This window comes from Patagioenas fasciata, chromosome 1, assembly GCF_037038585.1.
Source record: "Patagioenas fasciata isolate bPatFas1 chromosome 1, bPatFas1.hap1, whole genome shotgun sequence".
Lineage (NCBI taxonomy): Eukaryota > Metazoa > Chordata > Aves > Columbiformes > Columbidae > Patagioenas > Patagioenas fasciata.
In genome coordinates, this window is record NC_092520.1 from 175,319,389 (window position 1) to 175,343,053 (window position 23,665).

At 40.1% G+C, this 23,665-nt stretch overlaps 1 protein-coding gene across 12 annotated transcripts in view; it reads right to left on the reverse strand.

The window, feature by feature from the left end:
- Nucleotides 1–38: 38 nt before the first annotated feature.
- TNRC6B (trinucleotide repeat containing adaptor 6B) overlaps nucleotides 39–23,665 on the reverse strand; it is a 145,712-nt gene continuing 122,085 nt past the window's right edge. For all 12 annotated transcript variants that reach the window (XM_071801634.1, XM_071801625.1, XM_071801630.1 and 9 more), the window contains 6 exons: nucleotides 20,629–20,775; nucleotides 20,272–20,367; nucleotides 17,629–17,853; nucleotides 17,077–17,147; nucleotides 14,903–15,042; nucleotides 39–13,966 (listed from right to left, as the gene is read on the reverse strand). In XM_071801634.1, coding sequence (XP_071657735.1) covers nucleotides 13,579–13,966; nucleotides 14,903–15,042; nucleotides 17,077–17,147; nucleotides 17,629–17,853; nucleotides 20,272–20,367; nucleotides 20,629–20,775 — 1,067 coding nt within the window. In that variant the 3' untranslated portion in view covers nucleotides 39–13,578. The remainder of the gene's footprint in view (nucleotides 13,967–14,902; nucleotides 15,043–17,076; nucleotides 17,148–17,628; nucleotides 17,854–20,271; nucleotides 20,368–20,628; nucleotides 20,776–23,665) is intronic.

Genomic DNA, 23,665 nt, shown 5'->3' on the forward strand with positions numbered 1-23,665 from the left:
CCACAAGTGACAGAACAAACGTGCAGAAACCACGAGTATTAAATGCTTAGCAGCCAAACACATTTATTAGTCTTTTTCTTTTTTTTTTTTTTCCAGGAACCCAAAAATATTTTGTAGTTATAACGTAAGCAACTGAGTTGCACATAATACAATCATATCTTTCAAAAAATAAAAATAAAATAAAAACAAAAAAAGCTGTTTAAAAGCCAAAAAAAAAAACCTTCAGAAAACTTATAGAAGTATTACACCATCTCTCAGTTTCAATGAAATGACGAAGACTTAATTCCTTATTACTCTTTTCACACTCCAATAAAACATCACCCTTTTTTTTTTCCTTTTTTTTCAATTTTTTTCTTTTTTTTTTTTTTTTTCTAAATCCAGCATGAGAAATACAGTACCTGCTATGGCAAAAATACACATAAAATGCAACATTTCAGCTTATTTGTACATTAGTAGAGTTTAAACATTTTTCTTTTTTTTTTTTTTTGTCTTTTTTCTTTTTAAGTGAACCAGTGATTTTAAGTACCACTATACTAGAAGTAAAATAAAAATATAGAAAAGGAGGAGGAGGGGGGCAGCCAGCCATACGAGAGCACCTTCTAAAGTGCCGAGTTTCTGTGTCCATGGAAAACCCTTAGGGAGTTCAAACACCTGCGAGCGTGCGGGATGGAAACCACGGTGCAACCTGGATCCGTGAGACACTGCCTCATCTCCTCTACCTTCTCCCCGCTTGTCCTGTATCTCTCTTTACTGCACGCTAGAGGAGGAGGGGAGAAACTTGAGCTATGGTAAGAGTTCAGTAAAGGAAGCCATTTCAAGTATAAGAAAAAAAAAACAACACTTAAAGGTAACTTGCAAATAGCATCAATACACATGCAGCCACTACTGTTATTATTACCATGTTTGCTTCTGGGGGACAGTGTTTCAGACAAGAGGACTCAAGCAGTACCTTCCTGTTACCTAGTTATGTGCAAAGTAGAGAAGCTGCCTTTTCTGATCCAGCCATTCTGGACATCGCCGATGTTCTGTCCTGCAACCTCCTCCCTCCCTGTTGCCGGGAGAGAGGAAAGCGGCATTATTTTATCGTGAAGATAAGATGAAATGAACGTATTTCTCCGTTCCTCTTCTGGACACACCCTTCCTCCCTTGCAATGAAGAGAAACTTGCCCAACACCTGATGTCCACCATTAGCCAGTTTCCTGAACAGGTAGAAGGCATTTACCTTTGTAAACATGATCCCTTATGTTTGTGGAACTCAAAGCAGCATTTCAGATCTCCAAACCAACTGGTGGAGATGAAAATAGATCAGGACACTCCCCCTGTCACTGCTTTTCCTCCTCCACTTCCCTCCCCCTCGCCCCCAGAAAGATGACAATTGGTTACTTTTGTTAGAAGGTGGGGTTTTTTTGGTTCTTTGGGGAAGATACTCAGCATTTAATTAAAAGTAAACATTGCAGAATTACATCAGCAGAGTCATACTGCTGGTTTGTTCTGCTTTCTAGATGAGAAATAAAAAAGCATCGTGCATCAGATACTCTGCATGTTTTTGACAGGGTGTGGCAGAAAACCAAGATACGCATGTGTGTAAATCCTACAGGTGCACACGCATCATTTCGGCTTCTTTCTCTGCAGAATCACTGCAGCCGTTTCACCCGGAGAACTGGCAGAGATGGAGCGGGTGGCACAGGGCAACAGTGGAGAGATGTTCCTAAGGCCACGGGGAGCAATGCAAGACAGAGAGGGCCAGGGAGTGTCAGATAGGAAGGTTTCAGGTACAGAAACCATATTCTTGACATTTCAAAAGGCCAAATTCCAAAAGGCATGGGCTCATATGCACATCCCTGAGACGCACATCCAAGAAAGAAGCAACAGCGACCACGGGATCGGAGAGAGGAGAAAGTAGCAGAGGTTCCCTGACGGCTGTGGGATTTACCCACCAAAGACCTCTTCCCCCACTACCCTCCCAGAGACCTTCTGGGAGAGCCCTAAGGCAGATACATGAGCAGCATCTACTTTCATTCCCTCTGTTCCTACGTTTCATTGGCAGGTGATGGCTTCTGTATATGGTGGACAAGAAGTGACACTGCATTTGAAGTGTCACTGGTAACACACCAAAATTAATGCAGGGAAGGAAACAGAAAGTTACTCTGCCCTTCATCCCTGGAGCAGCAGCATAAAGTGGCAAGGTTCTTCATATTACAGTCCCCTCTCTGGAACTACCCACCACCACCTCCCCTTCCTAATGGCAGGAAAAGATGTGTCCACTTGAAGGATGACATTACCCCAAATGCTATTTAAAGGCAGGAAAAAATACACAAACTGATTCCAATTTGGTGATCTGGTGACAGAAGCAGCAAACTCAAAGTACTTCAATCAAGTCTGAAACTTATTTTAAAAGTACAACTAGAGACATGCAACCTGTAGCAACACTGGCATAACTATGTAACAAAGAGCAGGAGAATGAAACTGGCATAAAGACAGAAGAGGAGTATGAGTAACTGAATCTCCATCAACTTCTGTTATTTAGGATCTAAGTGTCTGATGGCTTTAATCATAAAAACAAGAGGTTATTTTCCTCCACGCAACCAAATAACGTAAAAACAATAAGCGATCTTACTGTAAAAACCTCATAATACTTCTGTCATGTTTTTTGTCTTTAAAGCACTTTACAAACATTTACTAGTTGATCCTCACAAAACCCCTGTGAGGTAGGTATTATTATCACCCTCACTTTACAGATGAAAAAACAAAGGCAAAGAAGTCAAATGACTTGCCCAAGGCAAAGGAAGAGTAAGGGCCAATGTTAAAATTCAGGAGTTCCAGGCTTCTGGTCCTGTTCTCAAAACCACTAGTCCAAACATCTTTTTAGAAAGCAGATAACAGATGGAAATAAAAGCCTATTAAGGTTAGAAGAAAAGGTAAGATTTAAAAGGTTACATCAGAAGGGGAAGTGTACCACGAGGTATTTTTGTGAGTTTCAACTTCAGATTTTTTTTTTCCCTTTTTTAAAAAAGGCAATCTGACAAGTGGAACCCTGATAAGATCACATCTGCAAGGCAGGCACAGATGCGAGAGTGATCATCAAGTCTATTACTTGTTACAGTACTGTGAACGTCAACAAAAATAAAACTGCTGCATGAAAACACTGAATATAGGCAGGATAATCTCTCAGTTTATGATATTACATCTAAGATAATGCCAAGGATAATGCAGGTACCATGGTATACCACGGACAAAAGAAAAAGTCAAGTCAAAGGGTCCCTATTAAGATGATGAAGAGGGCAGTGAGATCTCAACTTTTCTGAGGAGACTGCTCCTGGAAGCTCAGCAAGCTTCAAAGAACAGAAAAAATTCATAATGACTGCATTTCAGAGATGTGAGGAAGTGCATCCTTTTCTATGACCATTATGGTATCACCTTATACTAAAAAAGGATAATCTCTTTGAAGTAAACGGCCTTGTCTACACATCGGTCTACATTCCCTAAAACTTCGCACACTGCCAACACTAATGCTAAGTCACCAGCAGTAATACCAGACAACAAAGCGCTGGTAGCTGCTGACATTGATGCTTTGATCAGCACTAGAAAGTAAGTACCACCTCTACCATCTTGTCCACTGCTGCGCTGCCATTGTATGAGCCGTGCCAGAAACAGCAGCAATTTCAGGGAGAAGAAAGTGTAGACATCAAGGACCAGCTGTGTTCCAATTCTCCTGGAAGAGCACAAAGACTGCTGAAATGGAAAACGAGTAGTAAATCCAAAAAAGTGCCTACAGCACTGTGATTCCTGAGCTTGACAAGGGCCAGATGACAGGAGGTGGCAGATAGTTCCCCAGGTAGAGCTGGTGTCCCATTCACCCTATTGGCCCTGGGTTAACACTGCACAGCTAGAATTCACAATCCTGCGCAAGGTTTACAGCTGATTTTGTTTTGCAGTCAACATCAGTTTTCCAATCTCTGCCCAGTTCCCCATTGGCCACTTCCCCAAACTATAATGGATATACCATGGACACAGAAACTCCTAAACAGTTTAGCAAAGCTATCTTTGTCCCCTACAGCCCCTTTGCAGAATGCATAGTTTACAATTCACTTACAAAATAAAGAAGCAATGCTGACCACATATGGGACCTTTTTTTTTTTTGAAAAAAGAACAAACAACCTCTTCTTAAGTTCAGTATCAAAATTCACATTTGCATAATAATACATTTCAAGGCCATTAGAGAGGAATGAGAGCGAAGCAAAGAAAACTGCAGAGTCTCTCCTCTCTTTGTCTTCCTGAATAGAGCTGAGAGATCCCACTGAAGTTTTTTTTCAGAGTGGGAACTATGAAGGGCTACAGCGACAGCTCTTGATCTTGCACACCTCATGTTTTAGATGGGACGAAGAGGTGAATAATTAGAAAAAAACAAAAAACAAATGGAAGGAGACACTGCAGATTCCCATGTTTAGCTACAAACAGCTTCGAAGAAACAAAAAATTACTTCAGACTTTTTTTTCCTTTTAAACACTTCTACCTCACCATTTCAAAAACTCTTTTTTTCTTCTTGTGTAATACCCTGTTCATTTAAATGGCAACATTAAGTGTGCTGGAAGTTGAACGGTTAAAAAAAAAAATTTTCCTGTTTCTCTTACCAGGACACGGACAGAGAGGGTAAAAGTGTGCCTGCACCCACTATTCAACAGAAGCTACAAAACATCGTCTTCTCTACATGTATAAATTTGTCTCAAACATCACTGTGTTTCAGTTCTCCAGTGCTTACAAAAAATGAAGCCACACGCACTCACACTCATGCACACAAACGTAAAGAGAAACTACACAATACATATATGAACTCAACCTGCAACAGCAGACTAGCCTAAAACTACCAACAGCTTCTGTGCATCACAACAACCCTTCACACCCCCCCGCCCCCGATCTCTACCACATATATGAATACGTATTGTGCAGTGTAGAGACCAGCCCAAAGATGCTGCTTGTGAAAAGGGACCAGTGGGCTGCAATCTCGACGTCTGACCCTTGAAAGAATAAATTGACCACTGTCTCCCTTCTCCTCAAATTAGACAGTCACTATACTCACAAAGGCACATTCATAAATACCACATTTAACTTACTGCTTGTAAAAACATAGGAGGAAAACATTAAGCGCTTATACCCCAACCCATCCCTACTGACCCAGCAAGAAGTATCACAATAACGTATCACTTGGTGAGACCTTACTTTACCTTTAGAAGGTACATATTAAAGAAATCTTCCAACACATCTTTTTTTTTTTTTTTTTGCATAAATGAATGCTTTTTGTTTGTTTGTTTTTGGCTTACATATTTTGGAATACAGCACACTCACAATAAAGCTCTGTTGTAAGGCTACCCCCCCTAAAGTAAGGCTGTTCTACCTTGGTTTGCATTTTCACTTAATTTTGCTGCTTCTCCACACGTCCCCAAAACAAAACAAAAAAACCCACACAGCACTTTATATAGAAAGGGTAAAGCCATATCTGGCAGGGAGAGGGAGGGGAAAGAAAGCACGTAATATCATAACCATGTAACTAAAATAGCTATTCTAACAAGCTGTGCAACCTGCTCTTACTGCTCAACAGTACACAATGAAGAAAATCTTCACTTATGGTTGTGTTTCATCTGAAACAGGAGAAGTTTCCACTTTGTCTCAATTTAAAACAAAACAAACAGATTTAAAAAGCCCCGAGGAAGTTAGATCTGCAAATGTGACAACGCACAGTAATACCTAGGAGGAGGCATTTAGTGCTCAAGGAAACTTTTGCTAAGCACTACCTCCTTGTATTGCGCATCCATGCAAACTTCTCCAGTCTCTTTACTTCCCCTCTGCCCACCACAATCAAGAATGTTTGCTGCAAAAATACTTAAACGCTGGCTGGCACAATGCATTCCTCCCCCCCACCTTTTTATTTCTTTTTCCTTGGAGTGCTCTATATTCATTTACAGAAAGGCTGTCAGAGTCAAGTCAGAAAAACTCCCTTGCTCACCACAAAGTGAAGAGGAGCCCCAACACTGCTGAATGTCACCAGTCCCAACTGTCACACAGGGTGAAAATGGCTCTTTGCAGAGGGCACTTGATTTGCTAAAAGCTTGCTTACATACCACAGGATTCTGGGAGACTTTGAGAGACAATCTTTCCTGCATAGCTTGATGAAAAGCAACATGCACGCAAACTGTGGATGCAAAGGGACATTGTCTGCTGCGTGCCACAGATGAAGCTGCATCTATCTTGGCCTGACAAGAGTTTTAAGAGTAGGCTCCAAATCATCAGGAGCTGTGGTGCTCTTTGTAGCACAGATGAAACCTTAAATCACTTTTCATTTAAGGATTAGAAGCTATAGTTACTACATCACAAAGTTTAAAGTCTCACATAACATCACAAAATAGAGAGCTGTATTTTTAAACAGGACCCTGGCTCAGTTTTAACAGCAATGTAGACAGAACCTCGAATTCTACTGTACACAAAGCTCTGCTTGGCAAGTCACTACAAACTGGGCCTGTTTCCTATTATCTACTGCAGGAGAACTTTAGTAAAATTCAGCAACACTGGTATTTACAGTGATGGAACACTTACGTAAAATATTGTGAGGGACGTGAACTAGCAAGGCTGTTAAAAATCTCCAGTTAGGCTTCTGTTGTCATTTAAGCCTAACTAAAAACTCTGCTCCAGCATAATTTTTGCTTTGTGTTTTATGTCTGGATGTGAATTCAGCGTAACAGGGAAAACAGGCTCTGTCTACATCAGGGGAACTTTACATATTTCTCCCCATTATTGTTAAAACCCTTCTGCCACGAATGGAAGCCTAGTACTGGAGGTGAAGGAAGAGAGTTTGGGTTTTAGACATCTGTATTTTGATCACAGTGGGAATGACTGATGTAACAGTATCAGTTCCTAACATTGCAAAACAGTGGTAAATAAAATAAGAGAACTGAAATGTTATTTTGTGCAAAATAAATTTAGACAAATCAACAGGTTCTGCATATGTTGTTTCAGACTCAGGACCAAAGTTGTACTTCCACAGCATTTTTTTTAAGAAATAATTTCAATTTAGTTTTCTTGGTATTACTTTCCTGCCCACAAATACATGCATGCATATTTACATTTAAGCAAGCTGCTTCTGCTAGGGTAACCTTACCTCTTCAGAGAGAAAAAACTACCTTTTACTCAGTCAGGACTCATATCCTGAGATGGTGACCATTCACCACAAACCCAGCAGTTCAGTCCGCTTGAGAAACCTGGATACTAAGGTCACGTGATTTACAGTGAATGTGATATATGCAATGCAGATGTGTGCTGCACTGGAAATATAACAGGTCTTCATCTGCCACCTTTGGCCCCAATCCAGCTAAGTTTTCCTTACACAAAGAGCCCTTACCCGAGCAGTACTCGTTTAAGGTCAGTTGGACTTAATCATGTGAGGATCACACACAAGTCTGGTGCAGGAGACTGGGAATCTCAGATACACATACAGTACTCCTCTTAAAGTCTACAGGGAAACAATATGCACAAACAGAATTAGAAACCTAAGAGATAAATGTAATAAAAAAAGGAGAAATAAAAAAATTCTACAGTACTGTTTGGATGCACCACCAAGATACAGTGGAAGATGTGGCAGTATTTTTAGAAAGAATAGAGGAATAGTTCTAAGGAATAAATGTTAAGAAATTTCATGGCAAAAAAAAAAAAGAGGCCAACTTAATATTAAGGTTCAATTGTTATTTGATCTTTGAGGTGGTTATCTCAGCCAGTTTGTTGAAAACGTTCTGTTTGTGTTGCAGAGGAAAAACACACTTGGCTTAATACTCTTGCTCATTACACAAGCCACTTAACTTGAAGCAAAATAAAAAAACTTGTAAGAAAAACCTGACACCCTGCGATTGGAAAAAAATCCTAAACCAACAAAAAACCCACTCTTAAGACTGCCAGGCAAGCATCCAGGTAAAAGCATAAAAATGCTAGGAAAAGATGGCAAGTCTTCCAAAGTACATGGTACTGAAACTGCTTTCCAAAGTAAATGTCAGAGGTCTCAACATAGATTTCTGTGCTGTACCCCACCTTTTTTTGCTTGCTAGGCTTTGTTGTCACTGCTAAAATGAAATACTCAAATGGAGCAAAGAATTACCAAACTCATTAAAAAACTCCCAGCTTGATACACACTGTAGCATGGAGTGAGTGAAGTGGCTGGTAACACATGGATGCCTGTTTAAAAGACTGTGTTTTGTATTGTTTTTTAACAAATTCAACATTGAAGGATTCAAAACTAGGAAAAAAACAGGAATGCTGACACTATCTGTAAAGTACACATATATTTAAACTGTATAACCTGGACAACCACAAACAAGAAGAAAACTGTAAGAGTTATGTTTGTCGCTTAAAAAAAGTAAAGAGTGTTTTCCAGTGAAAGACGTTACGTTTGATTTTTTTAGTGGAAAGAGATGCCAGTAGTCTATTCCAGGATGTGCCTTCCCCAGTGTCTTTTCCCTGCCTTCTTCGTCAGTATGTTTAAACAAGACGTTCCCACATACTCCTTCCCTGGAACAGTTCTGTAAAAGCCCAGTAGTACCCTAACATGAGTTCCTGCTAGCTTCTCACTGTCATGAGCTCAGATGGTAGCAGAATATTTAAAACACTAAGTGATGGTCGTCACCAGAAGATGAGTCTCGTTAGTACAACGCTCAGAAATCACTTGCAAGGGTTCAGAGTGCCATGACTAAGCCACGCTAGCAACATCATCATTAACTACATGTAATCTGGAGTGGAATAGAACCGTCAACTGTAGTTGGACAATAGTAAGATTAATGTTGCTTTAACAATTTAGGAAATCTATCACTAAGGAGACAGTCACCGATGTTTGCAGGCCTGCATGTTTAGAGAAAGGCAGAGCAGACTGTTGCACTAAATAGCTTTGGACCCAGCAGACTGCTGAAACTCAAGACTATCAACCCTTCAGCAGTCAGTCACAACCCATTTCCAAGTGACTGTCAAGTTCCTGGGCTCTTTTTGATTAAATCCTACAATTTCCTCTCTTTTAGAGGACACTGCTGATTTGATAAAACACAGCCTCTGGCAAAGCACTCAAAAATTCTCTCTGTAAAGTAAAAAAAAAATAAAATCTCAAACTTCCTAAACAAACCCTCCTTCCACTGGCCCATGACAGGGTTTTTTTAAGCGCATTTTTATTATTACTGATGCATTACTTTCAACACACATGTATACAACACTCAGATGTACACGCAGCGCAACAGGAAAACACTGGGCAACTGGTACAAAAAGCACAGGAATTTGGCATCTGATTTTTTTTTTTTAAATAATAAAGTTATCTCAACTACAGTTACATAACTCATTGCATACACAGCATGCTTTTTTTTTCCTTAAGAACGAGTACATCTATTTCCACAAAGCGGCTGTACTGCCTCACCCTGCCTCATCTTCCCTCCCTTCCCCTGCCGTAGGGCATGTGGGTGCACGTAAAAAGGCACTAGCATGGTGTTTGGGTTTTTGTGGTTTGAGCCAAGCCATTTCAGACGGAGTACGTCCCTGACCCTTAGAGCTGGCAGACAGAAATCGGCCATCCCAACCAAACTCTGAAGTTCCAAGACTGTAAGCCCTGGCAGCCAGTAGCAATAGGGTGAATAGAAGAGTTTAACAGATATTTCCCTCATATAAAACAAAGCAGAAAGACTGGGAGGTGGGGTAGGTGAAGAATAGCAAGCAGCAAATCTCCAAGTGGGGGAATAAACTGACCAAATATTCTGAAAACAGAAAAGTTGATTTCTAATGTACATTTTACTGGAGTTTTTCCATATTGTCTAATTTTTCTATACTGAAAAAGGCAGGATAACAAAACTACTTCATTATTGTTTTTTTGTGTCAGCACTGGTTTTCTACACTACATAAAAAGTGGTTTAAAGAAGCACCATCACGTATATTCTGCTAGTCCTCCTAATTGAGGACTCTTTCAGTTAAACTATACTGCATTTTAATTAGGTTTATAGTTTCACTTAGCTTTTAAAAAGGTGCCTGGAAGAATATTTTCGTTTAGTTTCAACTGAGAGGCAATAAAGTGATAAATTTCCATTCACACACTTCTCCATGCAACTGCACGCATGTCTCTATGAGTAACAAAGCACTACAAATGATAACCCTTCTTCTCCCACAACTTGTTTAACATTACAATAAATTTCTGTTGCTGATATTGAGAAGTTTTCTTAATATATTTTCATTTAATCTTTAAAATTCTTGATACCCCCACTTGACAGTAACATTTGGAGATTTTTTCTTTTTCTTCTTTTTTTTTCTTTTTATTTTTTTTTTTAGCATTTTTATTTTAAAGTAAAAACTTTCAAACATTTTGAAGATTCAGGAACTTGTAAAAGTTTATCAACAAGAAACAGCCATCTATCTAGGATAAGGTTAAATAAACCATCTTCAAAAAACTGGCTTCCTACCCTAGAATTCCTGAGAATGCTTGCAAATTTAAAGCAGGAAAATAAAATGTTAAAATAAAAACAAAAACACTGTTAAATGCTCCCAGAGTTAGTCTTCATCTAAAATATATATATGCACTTTTTGGTCTTTTTTTTTTTTGTACGTTTTAATTTTTTTTCCCTTTAAGCTTACAATGGAAGAACAATTTAGCTTTTCTTTTTAAATATTTCAAATCCCTCATTATGTCTTGTAAACAAGAGGGGCTCTAGCACCCGGCTTTCACCGTAGTATCACAATGAACTCAACTAGCCCAAAGTGCAGGAAAAAGGGACCTTAGGGCAGGTTGGGAGAGAGAAGTGAGGGTGGAACACAGCAATGAACCAGCGTGTATAAATCACGTGGCAGAATGGATACTGGCTTACTTGGGCCAAAGGTGCTCCACTAGGAAGTACTGCTGGCACAGGACTTTTAAGAAACTGCTCTGTGTCCAAGTGTGCTGGTCTTTGAGCAGAGATTTAGCAGAAACAAAACTTCATGGATGTGTGCTTATGAGCGGCACGAGCTAGCAGGAGCTGGAAGAGAGCATTATCTTTGTGCATGGTGGGATGGATGAAGGAGGAGACACGATAGAAGAGTATATTCAGAAGGGGGCAGAGTATGCTGCACACTCCAGTTTACTAAACAAATACAAATCTCCTTGTACTTTTTGTCACTTATCACTTTGCATACAAATCTACAGGCATGTGTATATGCAGCATTTCCCTCAGTCAGCCTTCCTTGTGACATTGGGTTTACATCGAAAGGGCGAACTTAAAAAAGCCACGCAACTCCCCAGCCCCTCCCTCCCACCCCCAGCACACAGGCGTACACGCACACACACACACCCCCCACATTACTTGAATCTGCTTCTGCTTCTCCCCACCCAACCCATGCTTAGAGTTGAATGGATCTGGCATTGTCATATCCTTCAATGAAAATGCTGAATAAAGACACCCCTAATCCAATCCCCCCCCCCGCAACCCCGGTAATAAATCTTGAGCGCTGCTCCCGCTGAGGGCTGGAATGGACAGGTATGTGCTGGTACAGAATGTCGGCACTTTGATAGACAGTATCATGGCTAGACAACACCGCGCGGAAGTCCTAGCACTTATGGAAAAAGTACCGGCATCTCTCTTCCCTCTTCTCCCGGCCCCAATGCCCCGAGAGACTTCTCACTTAATGTCAAGGGATGTTCCTTCAAGTCTGCTACAACTCTTTTCACAACAACAGGTCTTAAAAGTTTTGTTCCCAGCGCACACATGCACGCACACACTGGCTATCACTGTGGATTATAGGTCACCCCTATCCTGCCCAGAGTACTACTACACTGATGCTAAAAAAAACCCCAAACCTTTCCTTAAATACAGAAATTAAAAAGCAACAGTACAGAAAAAGTAAAAACAAAAACCAAAAAGGTGCAATACTTTAAAAAAAAAAAAAAAAAGTCTTTGCTAGTTATATACTTCCCTAAGCAAAACCACGTACACAGGAAAAAACACAACACAGATAAACAAAAGGAAACGTTTGAAGTACACACTGGTTTAAGAACATTCGTAAGTAAACGTTTCTGTCAGTGATGGTCTGGCGCTGTAATACACCAAGGCCTGGCACAGGTAACGCTCACCATGAAGGACGCAGAAGGGAGTTTGCTGCATGTGCTGTCAGGAGATGAGGGAGGCTGGCCAGCAATTTGCTGACATGACTTAATTTTTGTCAGTTTTAATACAAGCAGTAAATCAATTAAAAGGCTGATTTGGTTGGGCTGAGCTTTCAAGCTTTTGATGGATTCTTCAAGAACAAATATGGGTGCCTATTTGTAGGTTTGGGGGAGAAAAGAAACACTTTTTTTTTTTTTTAAAAGGTACTGAGGCTTGCAAGAGACTAAATAAGAACATTTGTCTTAGCCGCACAGAAAATGGCAATGTCTTCTTTTCTCCCTTTTTCCCCTTGTTGGAAGAAAAAAAAAAATGGCTTGCATTATATAACAAACATTCTAGGGTTCACTCAGTACAAAAACCCCACATGCAGACATAAATAAATAAATACACTGCTACTCAAAAGACAACATTGGCTCCCCTCTCACCAAATCCTTTGGATATGGCAGTGTTCTGCTCTACCACAGGGTTAGAACAAGGGTCAGGAAGCAACTACCCACTCAATACGATCTGCAGACTTGAGATAGCACCCTACTAAAACCAATTTAAAAAAACCCTACTGACAATTTTTAATCCAGCCCAACTGAACTCTGCTTCAGCCACAGGGACTCCACCGTGCTTGTCTTGTTTTCAGAATCAAGACATGCAGATGGCCAGCCAGCCCACAGGCCATCAGCAATGCAGCACTTCAAGATCATATATAGAGAGAAAAAAAAAGCACACACACGAACATGTGCACACGCACTCACACAGAAACAAGCACACGTGGGCAGTTACATGTGCCAGAACACACTGGTACTTATCAACCAGCCAATCACAAAGTGTTGGTTTTTTTGTTTTGTTTTGTCTTTTTTGTTTTTCTGTTTTGTCTTTTTTTGTGAGTTTTTTTATTTTTAATTTTTTTTAAAATTTTTTATTTTGTTTTTAAAGTGAGGCTCCGTCAAGTCTTCCCCCCCGCTCTTCTTTTGAACCCCTCCCCTACCCCAACCCAACATGGTAGACCTAAGGACGGAAACACACCCAGTGCAAACAAAGTTAAAAAGCTATTTTTTCAGTATATATGTTTCTTAGCAACAACTTCCGTATAACATGAAAAAGTGAAAAACTAGAAACTAATTTTTTTAATTTTTTGTGTTTAAATTTAAATGGTATGTGTACTTGCTTCACATTGTCTTTCTAAGTTGGCGTTCATGATTCAAGTATTTCAAGAGTGATATGTTCTCTTTTTGGATTCATATTCCAAACGAAAAAACTGAAGTTATATAAGGGAGGCAACTATGTGCTCAGACAGTCTGTCAATGACCCACCTTTTTTTCTCTCTCCGTTTTCTTTTTTCCTTTTTATAAATGTATTTATTGCAAGTTGAAAAAAACGAAAAGGTCAAGTTAGTGCTGCTGCTGTTCCAAAAAAGGTCACGAGGTCAGAGTTGAAAGTTCTAAGTTCAGATTGAATCCGACCCTCCTCCCAGAAGGTCTCCAGGTAGTAAGGGAGCAGGGCTGCCCATTCTGTGTGGATCCTCTACGCTTGGGACCCCCCACAAGCTTGAAGAATAGTTTGGGGGCCCCCACAATGAAGCGCCAGTGAGATCACCCCCACTGCTGCCGCCGCCACCACTGCTCCACTGCCCAAGCCCTGTTGACCCACCAAAGAGATTTAAAGCAGGTCCAACTGGATCTGTCTGGTTCTGTCCCGTCTCCAGGGATTGCCAGCCTGCTGTGGGTGCACTTGGGGTTGCTGCAGGTGTAGGGGGCTGAGCTTGTGCCAGAAAGCGACTAACCTCTTCATCTGTGGCAAACTCAGCAAGGATGGTAGTGTTTCCCAACACACACCTAGAAGATATACAGAAGAAGAAAAAAAATAATCAGAGCCAGAAGGTTAAGAGAACGGGATTCAGAAGGCGTAGAAACAACACTATTAGGTGCCCAAATCAAAGGAGGTATCAGCTTGCCACAAGGGAGCACAGAAAACTTGAGCTGTTCTCGACAGCAGAAGTGACTCAAAGTACAAAACACTCCATTTTGTAAGGGGAGGGAGTAATGCAAACCAAACCAACCCACCCCCTTTCTCCCATCACTCAGTTGTTAGAACTGCAACAAAAGCTTTCTAAATTTAAACTAAGGTCTTGAACATTAACACTAAGAGCAACGGAAGGGCACATACGGCCTAGCTAAAATGGTAAATGCACATTTGCAACCTTTTGAACAAAACAGAGCAAGAACAGGTTAAAAGCCGGTGAAATTCAGGATAAGATTAGCATAGTTCAAAAGCTTTCACTGAGTTTAATGGCTTACACCCTCCACCCCTGCCAAGATTTTTGCCTCAAAACCTTTCACATTTTTAAAACATACCAGAGTCAGAGTCATTTCCAAAAAGCTTACGAACAGGAAACCTAAGATCTGCAGCTCTTCGACTAAGTTATTTCAGGTGTATCTCAAAACAATAGCAGATTCCCATACATGTGAGTTACACACAAGAATGATTTTCATCTGAAACAATTCACAAGCTTTTATAAAATGGCCAAAATTGTACAATAAGGTGCATACTGGTCAGAATTCCATCTTATTTGTACCTTCTTGCATGTGCTGGTTTGTGCCAACAATCAAAGTAACAAACACAGAAGACATCTTTTTTTTTCCTCTGCCAATGAATGAAAGACTCCCTTAGAACTACGATATTTGAAATGAGTTCCCAAAGCATAGCACTGGACAGAGCTTTTGTGTTCCCGACTAATGTAGCAACAAAGAACAGACACGGGGATTCCTTACATGTGCAGTGCAGTCTGGGCCTTGGCCGCCTCCTGTTTGGTGTTGTATCGGATAAGGGCGGTGCCCTGGGTCAGGTTCAGATGGAATGTCAGCAGTGGACCATGCTGCATGCAGATCGTCCTCAAGGTTGACCCATCGATCTGAGGAAGAATAGCCACGGTAAAACAGATGTTTGGAACTCTATCTCCAAATGCACTTCAATCCTATCTTCATCTCAGTAATTAAAAGATAATCTGCTCTCAGAAATGAAAACCTGAAAGCAGTGGGAAGTAAGTAAAGGTGACAATTTGATTTTCAGACAGGAACAGTATGCCTTGACTTCGCAGAATGACAATGACTTTGCTTTATGGAATAATCCGACTTTTCTTTCCCACTCGCTTGTAGCCTGAGTCAAGCTTTCCCCACCTCACCGAGTTTCTTACACTGTCTCTAGCCTTGTGTTGTCAGGTTTTACAGTAATTGTATACACAAGTTGCACTTCTGAACATCTTCAGCCATCAGGGATTTGCACCAAAGGAACCAGAATTTCTTAGTCTCCAGCACTACAATTCCAATGTAAATGCGATCAACCAGTATTTAGAAGTTCTTCACAAAACTGGAAATGTCACCCCTACAGTGAGTGTTTTTTAAAATTTTGTTGCATTTTTGTCTTTGTGGTTTATGGAAACAGTAAGCTACAGAAACAGTGATCTTTCTGCCAAACCAGCAATGTTCCTTCTTCCCGAGCTAATGTTTGCACAGCGGTTATTGCCTACATTCCTTCTGCAGCAGGAACAGCTCACCACTTACCTCCAGCAACTGCTGCTCTCCCAGGTGTTCTGTACAGACAGATTCCATTCCTGGTATGCCACAGGAACACGCACACATGAATGGGATCCATATGTGCAGATGCTTAAGGAAGTACTACTTTCTTCCTTTTCCCCCATTATGTAGTACAACCTCAAATGAGGGAAAAGGAATTTGTGTGTGGGTACAAATATGGACAAAGTTAAAAGAGAGAAACTTGAAGATACTGTCCCTCAATCCACCTTCTTGCATGTGCTGGTTTGTGCCAACAATCAAAGTAACAAACACAGAAGACATCTTTTTTTTTCCTCTGCCAATGAATGAAAGACTCCCTTAGAACTACGATATTTGAAATGAGTTCCCAAAGCATAGCACTGGACAGAGCTTTTGTGTTCCCGACTAATGTAGCAACAAAGAACAGACACGGGGATTTATGCTTCCTTCTCTCTAGTGTACTGACCCCCAATGAATAGAGCATTTGTTACGGAAGAGACAATTACGATCTGCTGCTCTCTCTTTTCTATTAACTTAAATGTCTCCAAAATACATTCTTCTTCCATTAAATGATTCCTAAAGTAGTATTAAACTACCTTGCACAAGGGAGACTTGTAACTGCACCTCTTCATCACACAACTGCTGTTTCCTTTGCATCAAGGAAACATCTTTTCTATTAAAAGAGCACAGTTTGCCATTCTGGGTGATCTGAAGGAGAACTTAGTTTTTCCTTTCATGTTGACGTTTTCTTTGACTGTAGTAGAAGCATTGTAAATTATCCTGCTGAACAGGAGGGCTCTCCGTCTAGACATCAGGGCGCTGCAAATAATCATACAGGCTTTTCCTAAGCCTCGAATACAGACTAATTGGGATTGCTGAAACCAGGATCTCCACAGAATCTACTCTGAATGGAAGAAAGCTCTGAGAATACTTGCAGGAATAACTTAGCTAGACTGTTATTGGCAGGAGCGCTGGAAACATTCTGTGGTTTAACTATGGAAACACCGAAGTGAAAACTGGCAGTTACACCAGCTTTCTTATTCACAACATCCCAAAGAACAGTCTCTTTAACAGCTCTAAACCATTTCACATTATGGGAATGGAATTTATCCTCACTTCTAAGAAAAATCTTTCTGTTCCAGTAATTTTTTTGAAATTCTCGGTAACAAAAGGTTATGGCAGTCATGTAGCAAAAACTGAACATCTTAAAGTTAGCTGAAGAGATTACAATAGAAATACCAATCAGACTGCAGCCCCATTTAGTAGAAACACATCTTATGTATGCTGACAAATCTGATTTTGTTAGATTTTATTCAAAGAGAAATAACCGAAGAATCCACAAAGCTGTATCTTGCTCAAGCAAACAAGTTCCCAGAGACAACAACAGAAAATACCTGTGGAGTGAGATTGTGAAGAACCAACCAGTAGCTAGGACGAACTGAGCCACCATCACTCCAAGTAGATGCTGCAAATTAGAAGACAGAGAAATCAAGACAAATTTGATACAAATACAACCATTTTTCTTTACAGTCAGGTCTTTCAATCTCAGACAAATTCAGCATTAACAGCCCTGCTAACACAGTAAAGCTTCATCTTCAGACCTGAAAACAAACCCATATATTTCCTCACATTTCACATCAAGATTCACTTTTTACTAGAATTTATCTTGGAGGAGTTTCCCACCCACAGAAAGCATCTAGTCTTGAGAAAGGTCCCATGCAGTAGGTATTCCCCCTGGCAGCTCTCAGCCCTCTTCACTCATTCCCTGCAGCAGGACCTGGGATTCCACACCCCACCCCAATTACTGACAGCAAATTTCCATTTCAAGAAGGAATTTTTTTGCCTTTTCCCAGACAACTAAAACTTTCTCTCCTCCAAACCATTAGTGCTGTAAAATGTACATTCCTCAGGTCTGATCAATAGTGCTATCAGTTGATTCTTCTCACCAGAGGCAAGCCTTGAGTCCTGTGCCCCCCAGCCCCTGACCGATCGGGGTGCTGTGCTGTTCCATGGAGATGATGGTTTGGGGTTGGTCAGGCCAGGAGGCGGGCGGGGCAGCCCTGTAGTGTTCCTTGAGGAAATATGGTTTTTCCACATCTTGTTGGAGAGATGAGTGGGATTGTGTCCTATGGGATCTGGGGACCATGTTGATTTGTAATCACTGAATTTTGCTAGAAGATTAAATAAATTATCCATATTAGAGAAAGCTGTGAGATTCAGCTAGCCTTTAACTATAGCATCATTGTAAACGCTTTGAACACATTCAGATCAGAGACAAACACAAAACACGGAACCTTATAACAGGTAATTTACCATATTAAAAAAGCTACGCTACATGTAAATTAATCTTTGCTTATTTTATATATGCTGACAAAAAAATAATCCCTTGATCATTTATGATAATGTAACTGTTTACAGTATGTTAAACCATTAATAAGATGAACAGCAACTTTTATGTCCACACTGCATTTGATTTGGTGACAAGTTTGGGCACTACTGACCTTTAATGAAAATGAACCTCCTTCAGGCCAAAAACTTGCTGAGAACTGAAATGAATATTTCCCACTCTTGGTCTACTAAGCTAATGCTATCTCCTAAAGGTGTCGTCCTATAAGACGAAAGCTTTCTCATGCATCACAAATTTCATACAGAGTTGACACCAAGATAACACATAAATGAGGCCACAAAGCTGTGTGACAGCTGGACTTTTAAACAATCTTGATAGTGCATACTCATTTTTTTCACTAGAAAACATTACCGATTGCCTAATAGAAGTTAAGACCAATAATGGATATCCCTAACATACTTCTATAGAAAGTCCAATAAAAAGAGAAAAATTAACACACTCCCAAAAACATCACTATCGGTTATGAATATTTGGGAGCTCTTTCTAAACCAGCTTTCTTTCAGAAGGAAAGGATCCACAAATTCTCCCACACCTTCTGACACCAAGGGACATTTATCACCCAGGAAAAAGCTAAACCAACAGTCAAAATTGGTCAAGTAATTTCTTTTTTCCTTGTTCTGTGATGAGAACCAGTGAAAACAGACAAGGTGATCTGGGAAGAAAACGCACTTGTGTCATGAATTGTTTTAATAATGAATTACCTTAATTAGAACTCACATGCGTGTACTGCAAATACCCGTATTAAGCTGTCTTGACTAATTAAAGGTAGTAAATTACTTATTTGAAACAGAGTAATAATCCAGGTCTACAATATGCCAGGGTGTCACAAAGTAATACATTTGGGAATCAAGACCATAAAAGCTTTTGGTAAGTCAACAACAAGCAGTTTCAAGCACTAACCTAACAAAGGTATATGAAAGTGCTTAAAAACCTGCTTTTGCTAGACTTAGTCTGCTTTATAGATAAGAGAATATTAAATCCCTAATTTGGATTATCAGTTTTCTGGCTATAAACCACTGGTGTGTAGTTTAACATGATGAGCAGAAAATGGCATGTGTGCCAAACAGTGACCTAATTTCTTCAACTGAACTATGACTTCAATCATTTTTTCTCTCTTGGGTCTTTATGTGCTGGACAAAAATTAAGCAGAGGTAAGAAGGTGATACATGCCACTCCTTTCGCCAGGCTATGAAAAAGAAATTTTCTATGTCTTTGAAATGCTGCATAAACAGATATTGCTTCAAACCAAAGTCACCCCACAAACTAGCAGCAGGAACACTGCTCTCTTCTCAAGGGCTAAACAGAATTTTCAACACTTGCTGTGAAGATGCTGAGGTAGCATATAAACACAGCTTTTCTGCAGTAAGATGCAACAAAGTAAGTCTGGGCCAGATGCAGCTCTCAGTTATGTTTGTCACTTTGGTGTTTTGCACACAATCCTTCAGTTCTAAGTAGTTGTGGAGACAATGAAGTCACAAGAGAAAACTCTGGCATTTCTGTGAAGTTCAAATTCCAAATGGTTTGTCTGCACCAAGTATTTCCCGCATCCTACTCAGAAGTGTGTGCAGAAACCATTTTTCACAAGAAAGCGTTGGAGTCCTTCCTACTAAGTATCTGAGGCAGATACCTAAATTACTATTTACAGGCCAACCATTAAAAGCCAGACAGCTAAAAACCCTCTGTCTTTTCAGGGAATGACCAGTGCTGTAAAAGGTGAGACAAAAACATTCTCTTCACAGCACTCCAATATTCTAAAGCTAAAATGAATAAAACCACTCACCTTATTAATCCAATTCCTTAACTCACACACACAGTAGCAGGTATCTATAAATTATGACATTCTCTCAACTCATTCATTGCATGTCAAAAGACTCTGCATGTGTGTTTTTTTTTTTCCCTTTTTGTACCTGCTGTTCATTGCTACCCTATTCTTTAACTTGCATAATGAAGAATTTTGTATCAGGGTGGATGGAAGGACAGATGATCTTAGCTTAGTTTTTAAAGCAACTACAAGAGAGTATTTTATCATCAGGAGGAAAACTATCTGATCATCCACTCAAATCTTGATTTCCAAGCTTCCTCAGAACTGACTGAAAGACTAAACACTCAAAGTGGAACAAGAATGAGGAACCAGTGAGTAAGTGGAAAACGTTTTGTCCAGGTGAGTTTTGAGCCCGCATACCTGAAGTGCTATGAACGTTGGTGAAGGAATTGTCAGAGGCACTGTAGGGCCAGGCACCAGGTGAAGGCAGCGAGGTGTTGAGGGAAGAATTAGACCCTATCAAAGGGAAAAGGAGAGAGAAAGAGCAGAGTAGGCCAATTTCATAGAGTTTCTGTAACGCTGTTAAACCTCAAGAGAGCCACGACATGCACCGATGCCAAGCTTTCATGTGATACACAGCCACGGTGCAAAAGCACACAGGCTTCCTCCTTAGTCAAACAAAATGGAATGCGTTACCCTGTTATGGCAGGAACTTCAGAATATTCTCAAACATCAGAACGACTTTAATAACCACATATCAGTTGTTCATTGTTTTACCTGTGGTGTTGTCCCGCAGAAGTTGGTGGTCAGTATCTACAATGGGAGATGTGGCTGTCCCCCCCAGCACACTTCCAGGGGTCACATAGGGGTCAGATTCAGGGTCAATGTTTTGTATACCTTTCCATGGCACTCCTGGTTGGAACTCTGTGACAGGAGGGAAAAAAAGAATTAGACTCAAACAGGGAAATGCCGTTTACTGGAAGTAAACTGAAGATATTTCTGGAAGGCAAATAATTGTCTTCTACACTGTTCCTCAGAAAAAACCAGACTTTTCTTAATTAAATTCTGTTACACATTTCCTTCGATGGCACTACCTCTAGTGTCTGAATACAAGTCCATGCTACAAAAAAGTGGCACAAGTGCATATGGTATTCCCTTGACTATTCCCGTTGTACTACATTCAGATGAGACGTCACAGAATCACAGAATGTTAGGGACTGGAAGGGACCTCAAAAGATCATCTAGTCCAATCCTCCTGCCAGAGCAGGAATGTTTTACTCTTCCTTAATACATCATATATTTTTGAAGATATGGAAGATTAGATTACATAAGATTATATTCTGCACGTATACTTTTGTGTGTGCACAGAGGCCTTTCTCAAGGAAAAGCAACCTAGCTTAAGAGTTCATTAAGACGACACTTTACACTGGAAGTACACACACACTTTATACATTACCAGTTGATACTGAGGTAATGCTAAGGTGAGATGCCTTGTGGTAAAAGCAACGTATATACCCATCGACATTCTTCATGCTTCGCAGTGAGATGGAATATACTTATCATGCTTTAGTTTCCTTTCAACTTTAACTCTAGCCATGTCAGATATTTTAAGACAAGAGGATGAGTTACATGGGGTATGAACACACAAAAACTCCAGTTACTATAAGAAAGATCAGTATCTTGGTTCCTTCTCCGAGTGGATGTTCAGTGAATAAAGTTCTGTGGTCAATTTTGGAAGAACTGGTAAGAAAGTAAAACTGTCAAACACAAAAAAGGGTGAAGAAGCTTCAGATACTACGTGACATTTTGGATGAGTGTGAAGAGTGCCAAGGTGGCAGATTCATCCCTTGCAGATACAAGTCCAGGATATGGAATGATACCTTTACTCCCAACCTGAAGTTCTGAAACAATTAATGATGGAATATTTGAATATAATTAAAATTCCATGATTAGAAGTGGGATCCAGGATAAGCTCTCTGGAATGAAGCCACATAGAATGAATCCAGCATGGAAGGATTAATTTCAGTCACCTTTGTAATGAAGAAGCATAGTCAAGACTACGACTTTCACAGACAAATACATAAGAAAATGTGATACTACTGGTTCAAACAACTGGCACAGCAAGAGCAGTATTAGACTGTGACATTGCACTGGCAGGAGAATCTCAGAAAAGACATAAGAAATGCCCCACTGGGTCAGAACTGTGGTCCATCTAGCCCAATATTCCACTAACAGTGGCAGGAGAGATACCATTTAGCATAGAACACAGACCTGACCACTATCTGTAGGCTACTGCCCTCACACTCTCCCAGCATCCGCAGTCCTTCTATCTAGGATATCAGGAACAGTCTCCATCTGTTAGCACCTGCTTGTGAAACTGTTTTTCCATCAGTTTATCCAATCACTGTTTCAGCTGGCTAGTACCATCTGCCTCCAGAAGCTCTAAAAGCAACACACTCCAAAAGCTCACCAATCCCAATGGAAAAAAAAAAGCTTTCATCTATTTAAAATTAACCTCAAGTCCAGCATTTGCACCATGGTTCTAGTGTTGCAGGATTTGTAGAATTACAATTCTGCATTTATCTTGGTCACTGTCTTCATGATTTTGTAAACCTCAGTCACACCTGCCAATCTTCAGTAACTCAACAAAATAATCTAGGATACCAGTTATCAACATCTCTAACAGCAGGAGTGATCAGCACTGCATCAAGGAAGGAATATAAGGAATATGCTCAGCTGCTGTCAAAATACTGTAATCCTCTGACAAACAGGACCACCTTATGCTTAAGAACAAGCAATGCAGCGCTTCGGTCTAGTCAGAAGATCATCTCTGTTCTGAGACAAAGAATCTACAAACATAGGTTAGGACCTGAAAATCATAACTTGTTTGCAAAACAAACAAACAAGCCAACCCCACCCCCCCCGCCCCCCCAATCTTGCCTTTGTAAACATTTCTGAGAACTGGTGAGACTGAAAATTAAGTGCACAGAGGCAGCTCACATAAAAAAGTTTAAGGAATATTCAAACAAGGTTCCAAAGATCAAGGCGTGCTGTATACAAATACATTCACTCATCAATATAAACTTGGTCTGGAGAAGAGTTTTCCTTGAATTTCAGCATACTGACAAATTTCCCAAACTATCCTTTGGGACTGACAGACGTTCTCATGCACATTCATCAACTCTCCCTACAGACATGCATATTTATTTCTAGATAGTAAAGAAAGCATGAAGTGCATTTCTCCACTGATATTTGAAAAGTCCTCCCAAAAAGTTCAAACCTAAGATTGTTAGGAAAACCATGAGAGACACATCCAGGACAGTTTGCCTGGAATATATAACTGAATTGCTCTTGAATGGAAAAAAAGAGTGTCTAGTTTTACCTATGTATGCAAGTCTGTGTGACATAACCAGAAGATAAAGTTCTCACCATCACAGCAAAAATTCCTTTCACCTCCAGCTGTGATACCAGTTTGATTAAGCACCACCTCATTTATCTTTGTGCTTAACAATACTGTGCTCTTAAATGGCAGAACTTCTGCAGCAGATGGCATTTAGGAGAAATAAAACACAAAAGGTGTACTCAGGGTGAATGGTGAGTGACCACTGTATTCATTGTAAGGAAAAATGCACCTATTTCAAGACGTTCTCTCCTGTAAGAAGTATTTTTTGTTAACAACTTATTTTCCAACACTAGGAAGGAAAGTTGTATCTCCACGCCAGGAACTGACAGTGGGCCTCATCTACAAGTTTGCATAGAAAAAGGACCTACAGTGTAAAATAATTTAAGTCTTTATTGTTCAACATGGGTGTTC